Source organism: Lycium barbarum, chromosome 10, assembly GCF_019175385.1.
Source record: "Lycium barbarum isolate Lr01 chromosome 10, ASM1917538v2, whole genome shotgun sequence".
Lineage (NCBI taxonomy): Eukaryota > Viridiplantae > Streptophyta > Magnoliopsida > Solanales > Solanaceae > Lycium > Lycium barbarum.
The window spans coordinates 6,288,680-6,298,266 of NC_083346.1; the positions used below are offsets into that span (position 1 = coordinate 6,288,680).

The window sequence follows — 9,587 nt, forward strand, 5'->3', positions numbered from 1 at the left end:
ATGTTTTTGGAGTGGAGAGCAACTGAGTAACATAAGTTGCCTCTGACCGTGAAAAAGTTACATGAATTTTTAGGATAAAAATTGAGCAATATAAAAACTTTTAGGGTAAAAATTGAAAATAGAAAAATAAAAGTAATGCTCCAAAACAGAAAATGAAAAAAGTGAAATAATTGAAAACTAAGATGTTGGTTGTTTTTCAAATTCTAAATGTTGTATTTAAAATTTTTATGGCCAAACAACAAATTCAGGAAAAAGTGAATAATTCTCGTGGCCAAACGGGTTTAGGTTATCTAACCAAAATCTAGGAGGACTATTTTTGTAACGCCGTTAAACTGTGTTATGCTATATTTCATTGTCACACTTCATTCATCAGAGGGCTGAGTAGATTAACAGAAACAAAAACCTCAAAAGAATGGAAGGACTAAGGAAGTTAGAAAATGTACAGAAAATTATAGAGATAATGCAATCTCATGGAATTGTCAGCTCTTCTAGCAATGCCAATTCTTTTCGTTTTCTTGCAGACTTAGCCCTTCTTTTGGTAACTCTTCATTCCCTTTTTTTGTGGTTCTTTAATTAGTGTTTAATGTTCAATCTTTCATATTCTATGTATTCTTGATACTTGGGGCTAAGAATAAACTTGGGTTTTCATGTATAGTATGTAAAGATTAGTAACTGTAATGAAAATTGAAATTGAATATTGGAAGCTGCAAAAGTGAATAGTGTAAAAAAAAAAAAAAAAGGAGCTTTAATATGGGGTTTAGTTTTTAGTGTTCAATCTTTCATATTTATGTGTTCTTGACAATTGGGGCTAAGAACAAAGTTGGTTTTTCATGTATAATAGTAAATGTTAGTAACTGTAATGAAAATTGAAATTGAATATTGGAAGCTGCAAAAGTGAATAGTGTAAAAAAAAAAACAAAAAAAAAACAGGAGCTTTAATATGGGGTTTAGTTTTTAGTGTTCAATCTTTCATATTTATGTGTTCTTGACAATTGGGGCTAAGAACAAAGTTGGTTTTTCATGTATAATAGTAAATGTTAGTAACTGTAATGGAAATTGAAACAGAATATTGGAAGCTGCAAAGTGAATTGTGAAAAAGAAAAAAAAAAAAAGGAGCTTTAATGTGGGGTTTAGTAGTTTTTTGATTTCTTATTTGATTCTTAACTTAGTTTTTAGTGTTCTATCTTTCATACCGTATGTATTCTTGATAATTGGGGGCTAAAAACAACGTTGGGTTTTCATGTATAGTAGTAAATATTAGTAACTGTAATGAAAATTGAAATAGAATATTGGAAGCTGCAAAGTGAATAGTGGTTAAAAAAAAAGGATCTTTAATGTGGGGTTCAGTAGTTTCTTGATTAGTTTTTCGATTCTTAACTTAGTTTTAAATGTTCAATCTTTCATGTTCTATGTATTCTTGACAATTGGCGCTATGAACAACTTTGAGTTTTCATGTATAATAGTAGTAAACATTAGTAACTGGAGTAGAATATTGGAAGCTGCAAAGTGAATAGTGAAAAAAAAGGAACTTTGATGTGGGGTTTAGTAGTTCTTCTTGTACTGACTTGAAAATTTGAACTCAACTATGTTCCTTTTTATATCCCTTTTAGTTCTTGCCAAACCTTTTTAGTTAATTATGTGTACTTAGCCCTTCTTTTGGCAACTCGTCATCCTTTTGTTTAATTCTTTACTTAGTTTTTAATATTCAATTTTTCATATTCTATGTATTCTTGATAATTGGGGGCTAAAAACAACATTGGGTTTTCATGTATAATAAGTAAAATTTAGTAACTGCAATGAAAATTGAAATAGAATATTGGAAGCTGCAAAGTGAATAGTGAGAAAAAAAAAAAAAGAGCTTTAATGTGGGGTTTAGTAGTTTTTTGATTCTTAACTTAGTTTTTAATGTTCAATCTTTCATGTTCTATGTGTTCTTGACAATCGAGGCTAAGTACAACGTGGGGTTTTCATGTATAATAAGTAAATATTATTAACTGTAATGAAAATTGAAATAGAATATTGGAAGCTGCAAAATGAATAGTGTAAAAACAAAAAGGAGCTTTATGGGGTTTAGTAGTTTTTTTGTCCAGAGTTGAAAATTTGAACTCAACTATGTTCCTTCTTGTACCCTTTTCGTGAATTATGTGGCTTAGTGCCTACAATATTTCATTGAAGTCTGAAGAAGAGCACATGAGGTTATGGGATCATTATAGCTGGAAGCAAAATATTTGTTTACATTCCTCCACCAAATGTGGAACTTGACATCTATTATTGATTAAATTCATCATTCCACTACACTCGATTCAAGAACTCGAGAAAGAACCAATGCATTGCTCAGGTATCTTGATTGAAATCCCCGTAAATGATATTTTCCGTCGAAATAGTATTCTTGCTTATATCGGTGATCCTCGATACAGAAGAAAGATTTTTTAGTCTTGACTTTTGTAACTCTGTAGAAGAAGAGATGAATTTCATCCACTGTTTGTAAATTACTAAATATAAGTGTAGCTAAGATAACGGACTCATACTTTATCCAAGTCAACATGTAGAGGATAAAACTAATCACCTATTGCTTTAGCAACACGAAGACTAGGAAGTGTTACTTCCCACCCTATAAGACTAATGAAGGCTTAGACAATGAGCCACCTTTATCTCAATGCCTTCAGAAACATTTCAGGGCTGATCATCGGCGGTACATTCTATTGCTTGTTTTTCGATTTTCATTGATCCCTTGTGCTCCTCTTAAGTTCGCTGAGCGAGTTGGTTGGTGCATTTCTCCTTGTTAACTATGTAGCTATTGCTACATTAGCATGTCACTAAAATAGTAGTAGTAGTTTTCTATTTTCTGGTCACTTTCTGATCTCAAACGTATTCCAATGAAGGTATCGCCGTGCCATGAGCTTGACTTTGATTCCAAGTGCGAATTGATTATTGACCATGTTCCGAAGGTTTGCATTGGCTTTTAGATACTCTTTCAATTTTGTGAGAGGATGCAATGACCATTCATATTGTATCTTTGGCAGTTTTCACATCCGTTCCTTGAGGAAGCAATGCAGTGCACAAGTGAGCAAGGTGTGTTCTACAGCGAAGATGACATAAGTTGTGCAGAATACAATTTTTTGGATCTTCTTCACTTATTTTTTTCCTTTGAGATTTTGTTCCATTTATTTGTGGTAATTGATTTTTCCTTAGAATTTAGATCACACTTGGTATTGACTAGATTCTAATGATTGGTGATCCAGAAAATCTAAAAGTAAAAGAGTCCAAAAGATCCAATTTTTCTTTTTTCTGCTTACTTGCTTGATGATGTTTTTCAATGGAAATGTGTTGTGTTTTTCATGCACTTTTCTTGTTTTCCAACAGGAAACATATCCAGTTCAAATATTGGATAAGTTTGTTATACTTTCTCTAAGTAATTGCCAGGTGCTACTAGTAACTTTCAATCTTTCACTTTACTTACATTTGTACCTATTGCTCGGTTGCTCCTCAATTTCTCAAAGCTAGACTTTGTTCTACAGAAGCATGAGGTTTTCTATCTTGATTAGTTTATAAACACTATATTAATGACTCACTAACACAATGAGCACAAAGGTGAAAAAGTTGTGGTAGGGGCACAAAATCTTTATTCTGAAATCTGAATGTACCAAAATACCACAAGTTTTTCATACCAGCTGAAGGCATTTCTTTAGTAATAAAATTATATGAGACATGCCAGTTTCCTGATATCCATGTGAGAAGTTTTATCTATTTTTCTATAATTAGCTTGTTTTCACCTTAAATTTCTTGCAGTTGTTCAACAAATGGTAAATATTGGTCCACTTGATTGTGATGATAAGACTATAACTGTTCCATTTCAAAAGGGCTCCGAAGATACGGCAATGATTGGGCTTCATGCTATGAAAAGAGCTAATTCTACATTAGAAGATTTTGTGAGTATTTATTTCCCATGTGGATCTTAAAGGATTGCTATTTAGCGTATCATTTTCGGTTTGTGGACCTTTCTCTGCATATAGTTATAAAAGTAGCAGTTGACCGTAGCTCTGATGTCTTGTTTGTGTATTTGGGGAAGTTCTTGTAATCAGCTTTTTGGCTCACTTTTGGATCTTAGAGTTAATATATCATCAAACTAGGACTAATTAGTATGCATGTTCAGGAGCATCCCTTTTGGTTCATGTTAGAATATTACTTATGATGTCTTTATCAATAGTAGTGATCTTCTTTGAACAAGTTTTGTTGCTTAGGACTTTGTGGATTGTTATTAAGACACCCGTTTTCAACCTCATCTTCATTAGTATTTTCACTGTGCATAAAAGGAAAGGTTAATGGTTAGACCTATGGTGCATGTTTGGCTGGCGATCAATAATAAAGCAAAATGGGTCATCCTTAAACAAAGGTCCTGACCCAATTTTGGTAAATGCTTGATGAAACTCTAGATAAAGCTTATAATGAAGATAATTCTCTTGTTTCAGCCGGTAATAACTGAGAAGCGTTTGATGTAATTAACCTATATAATTCCTGTTCCAGGTCCTTTACCCCCTTCTAGCTTGTAAGAACTGAGAATGGTGTAATGTTCTTAACCTGTATAATTCCCTGTTTTCACTCGAGTCAGGATTTATCTGGAGTTAAACTTTTGTGTTTCAGTTATCTGATTTAGCTTAATTTCTCAAACAGCTTCTGTTAATGATTTAATTCATTCCATTGTCTTTACTCTTAAATCATATATTGGAACATCTTGCATATACACTGACTTGCAAGTCATGGATATTTCTCTCTAACACCATGCGTTAAGTGTGTTAGTCTATTGGTTCTAAGACCTTGTAGCTATAATAAGCTGATCCTGGTTTAGTGTGCCAGTGCAGGTCTTATTTTATGTTTCACAAAATGGATCCTCACCAGCCACAGTCTATATTCAGATTCTTACCGATACTTTCGTTCACTGAAAGTTACATTTATCAGGTAAATATACTTACAGACTGCTGGTCTTTTTGGTTTCAAGAATTCCGGTAAAAACTAGCAACATGTGACACATCATCATATTTAACATATTTGTTGATCTACAACTGCAACTTTTTTCCTCTGCTATTCACCACCTTTTTCTCCCCCTTCTTTGCTTTTTATGGACGGATACTCTACTAGGATAGAGATTGTTTCTTTTCCCCTTGAGTGGCTAAGAAGGTAAACAACCCAACCTCTTCCTAATTTTTATATTTTTCTTGATACAGTTGGATAATTTAAATGAGAAACTGCTGCAGCCATCAGTGGGGAAAGATCGATCATCATGTCGTGAATACAATGTGGTAATACTTCTTACGTGAAGGATTCTCATTAGTACGGAGCATAATTACCAATTGCTTGTCGCTGTGTGTTTTATAAAGTGCAGGAAGCAAAACAAAGCTCGGATCTTTCATCTGTGAGAATGATTACCAGTGATCCATTTAGACCACTTTGTATTGTACTTGAGCATCATGGGCTTTTGACAGACAGGTATAACTTCTTACTACTTTTTATTGTTTTCCTTTTAATCCTTCTCCACTCTGCTTGTGAACGACAGAATGGTGGAGAATGGGTGCTGAAAATCATTTTGGGCTCCGAGCCATCCTTGAATTATTTCTCTGTTGCAATAATTTAATAAGAATTTCTTTGTGTTCTTCACTTTCTTTGACCAACTTCAGAAAACCTTTTGAAGACTATCTCGTCTAGAAAATATTTGATTCTTCATTTACCATTGCCTTCATTGAGCCCGCCATTCTGTTTGCATTTTTTACTCAGCCCCCATACTCCTCTCCTAGAGAAGGTTGAGAATAAAGGAAGAGGGCAGAATCTTTGTCTACAAGACATCTTCTTTTTCTATCTTTTCCTTTTCCGTTTCTCTTTGTTTCTTGTAGATGCGCGCTGAAGTTCCTCATGCGGTGACCTTTAAGCGTGTATTCACTTTGTATAGGGTAAGAGAAGAGTTCAATAGTGGAGTAGAATATTGGTCTCTGGAAAGAAAGCTGTGTCATGCACTTGGAAGTAAACAAGAGGTATTGATTCCTTATGCTAAACAAATTGAGCAAATTCTCACAAGTTGTCTTATCTACTATTCGTTCCTGATTAAGATTTACCGGGGACAGTAATTATGCTAATGTCATGAACCTTTTAGTGTCGTCAAATTGTGGTCTTTTCCTTACTTGATTTTCATTAGGTTGTAAATTAGAGTAATAATTCTAACCTAATTTCAGAATATGTGAACTATATATTGCCAAAGGGATCCTTAGAACGACATAGACAATATATGAACTCATTTTCTGGATCTATGCTGTATAAAATACTTAATGCGTTCTAGCATAATGTCGGCGAAGTTCTATCTAGGATCTATGTGGCCCAAAGCTAGAAATTTATGGGATAGTCTTGATAAGTGTACCAGTCAATGAAGTCGTGACCTTTCATGTATTCCGGGAAGTTCTAAAACGCAGTTTCAGTTACCTGATTATTTAAAACCGAAATCTGCAGTGCCTGAAATGCATGTATATTTGATTTTTATGTCGCAAGATTAGCTATGACTTATAATCTTTCCTTCAACTGCGAGTCGTATCCTCTCTGAGATGGTTATGATCAATGATTCTGTGAACAGACTTCAGTTGAAGATGTCATGAGGGCGATTCATCTGAAGTCCTTTGATTATCGGGTGCTGAATCTTCTGTTGTATCAACTGAGAGGTGAAAAGGTATACTTCATTAGGAAGTACTGCTCATTGGTTTCTTTAACATTTTGCTTTGACTAGAAACTTTGTGATATCTGTATCTTTGAAATCTAAGTATATTCAGAGGTTTAAATGTTTATAACTTACCACTTTCATATCATATTGTTCGATCTTGAGGTGCCAGTCTATATTGACCCACAGATCTTTGATCATATCAGAAGGCTAGAAGAGTTACTAGTTGTGAAATTGACTCCATGCATATTGAATTTCTTATTGAATAGTGCAGTTATCAATTGTTTTATGTTGTAATTTGTGTAGTTACTTTCATGCATATTATTTTCTCAATGATCAGTTGACAAGGCTTTTAGCCATATGCATTAATTATTTTATGTTGTGATTTTGTATTCATTTGTTTCTTTTAAAACTGTTCTGAAGGTAAATGATACGCATATGGAGTTTTTGTCAATATCAGAATTCCTTGTGGAGGTATCCGATGACTTGTAAGTATCTGGTGATTTATGTTAATTACTTCCATTCTGATAGAGAAAAATTTTTGTGCTTCCCAACTAACGTGGGTTCTCTGATTTTCTTGATGTGATAAATCGGGATGATCTTATTAATGAATGACCGGATGATGCCAGGTTTGACTATGAGGTGAATCATTTAACTTCAATGAATTGTTTACCCTATTATGACATTCATGCGGGAAGATGAATTATTCCTTTTTCTTTTTCGTAGGATGATGTGTTAGAGAATAGTTTCAATATTCTGCGCATGTTCAACGGAATTTATGGGGCTTCTGCAGCACCAGCCATGCTGGTAAGTAACCATGTTGGTTTTTGATCAATGTTTTGAACATGGGCCAGTTCGAGTCTCTGAAAAAAAAAAAATCCATCTTGGATCTTTCTTTTCTCAAAATATAGCTGAAAATCTTATTATGTTGGTTTCTGACATTGCTTATACAGATCATATTACTATTAGATCATATGGACTGTCATTTAGGTTGCTTTTTAGCTTAAAACAAAAAAAGGGGAAAATGAGGGAAGTAAAAGAAAACTGGAACTCAAGAAGAAAACTTTTCTAGTGCTCATCTTTTTCTTCCTATATCTTCCTTTCTTGCAAAAAAGAACTCAATACAGATTGATAATCGATTGAACACCTGTAAGCTGTCTGCCTATTAATACTTGAGTTAACATGAGCATTATTTAGCTTTGCCCTGCAGACCCTGGTTAAATCCATTTTAGTTATGAAATATATGGTGAAATAAGTTTTCAATGAAATATCGCGGTAAGCACTTGAAAGAAAGAATGCTCAAGATTTTTTTGTTACTCGATTGTGGAAGCTAACTGAAGTGAATTCCAGGCAAAAGTTATAACTGAAGCTGAAGACAAGTATGATAGTCTATTGAAAGCTCTCGATCCCGAGCTCTCTCTGAACTATCAGAAGAGATGCGAAGAAGCTACTAAAGAAGGTACTAATCTTTTGGCCCGTTCATTTTTTTAAACGAGTCCTCCAACTATTTCGCCCTTTAGATAGTTTCTTTATTATCAGGTTTTTGCTCTATTCCTTTAGAATTCTTCCAATTATAACTAGCTTTCGTTTGATTACTAGGCGGGAAGACGTCAGGCCCATCTCTTGGAACGTGGAGTATACCTCCTGTTATTGAAGATGAGGAAATGTATAGATCCAAGGTTTTGAATTCAAAGCCATCTACTATACCAGAATGGAATACCTAAATAAATATACTGGATCAAGAATTAAGACATGCTATCAATACTTTTTTAAGAGCTTTGACAACAACTTATTTCTTCTCTTTCTTAATATGCTGTTGACAAGAGTTAGGCCAACCAGCCAGAAACTACTAAAATGGTAGCTGAAACAATGTATGGCTGCATTTACAAAAAAAAAATCTGGAGGTCAGCATCTGGTAGTTATATTCTAAAACTATTTATCAAAAAAAAAAAAGCATAATACATTAACAGGCCCTCAAACTTGGTCTCAGCTGGCAAGTATGCCTTTCAACTTTGGGTGTGTAGTAGGCATCTCAACTTGTACAAAGTTGAACACGTAAATACAAATGCTGACGCGACACATAAATTTTGGAAGTGTCTAGATGATCATTTTGTAAGTTAGAGTGTTCAACTAACAAAGTGGAGACAAGTTGAGGTGTCTACTTGTTCACACCCAAAGTTTGAGGCATACTTTGGTCAGAAAATTTGAAATAATTGTGACAAGTGAGAGATAAGGTCATACTTTGATCTTATTCAATATGTAAGATGTTATACCCCTTTTTAACCAGGGTTGAAGCGGAGTACAACATATTGGAGATTCCTATATTGCTTTATTTTAAGGAGTCGCCACCTAATTGATTTTATGGTGAATTAGGACACCTAATTATTAACTAAGGTAAAGTTAAAACTAAACCTCTGTTAATAGTCTGCTAAACCAGTGTGATTCTAGGTAAGGGTTCTATATTATTCTGAAGGGAAGGGGTTAGGCATCCTTTAGAATCCGTTAACTACGGTTATCCAGCCAAACTTAGGTTAATTAATTAATGCTAAATAAGATACCTGAAATTTTAAGAGAAGAGCTAAGAAATGTTGCTAAGATGTTTTAAAAGGAAAATATAAACTATTTAAAACAACACCTGTAAATATTATTAAGGCTTTAGATAATAAAGCTATTTAAAATAAACTTAAGAATGTTGCTAAAGCTTCAAGTGAAAAATATAATAATGCTATAGAAAATAATCTTATAAATATTGCTATGGCTTTAAAAAAAATGCTATTTTGAAAAAATAAGATTTTGCAAAATATAATAATTTGCATATAAATGAAAAAGAGTGCGGGTTGCAGCGTTTTAATATTTGAAACAACTCAAATGGCGAGATATTAATTGATTTTGT

The 9,587-nt window shown here is 33.6% G+C and overlaps 1 protein-coding gene across 2 annotated transcripts; it reads left to right on the forward strand.

The window, feature by feature from the left end:
- Positions 1–342: 342 nt before the first annotated feature.
- LOC132615421 (uncharacterized) lies at positions 343–8,482 on the forward strand. 2 transcript variants are annotated; one of them, XM_060330029.1, is made up of 14 exons: positions 343–538; positions 2,883–2,948; positions 3,024–3,072; positions 3,790–3,929; positions 4,855–4,956; positions 5,223–5,294; positions 5,381–5,484; positions 5,942–6,023; positions 6,614–6,706; positions 7,118–7,182; positions 7,324–7,336; positions 7,421–7,501; positions 8,045–8,153; positions 8,294–8,482. In XM_060330029.1, exons 1-14 carry the CDS (start codon positions 413–415, stop codon positions 8,416–8,418), a joined length of 1,227 nt encoding a protein of 408 aa, XP_060186012.1. In that variant the 5' UTR covers positions 343–412; the 3' UTR covers positions 8,419–8,482. The 2 variants fall into 2 exon arrangements, with proteins under 2 accessions (XP_060186012.1, XP_060186011.1); XM_060330028.1 differs by having other exon boundaries at positions 345–538; positions 5,223–5,297.
- Positions 8,483–9,587: the final 1,105 nt, after the last annotated feature.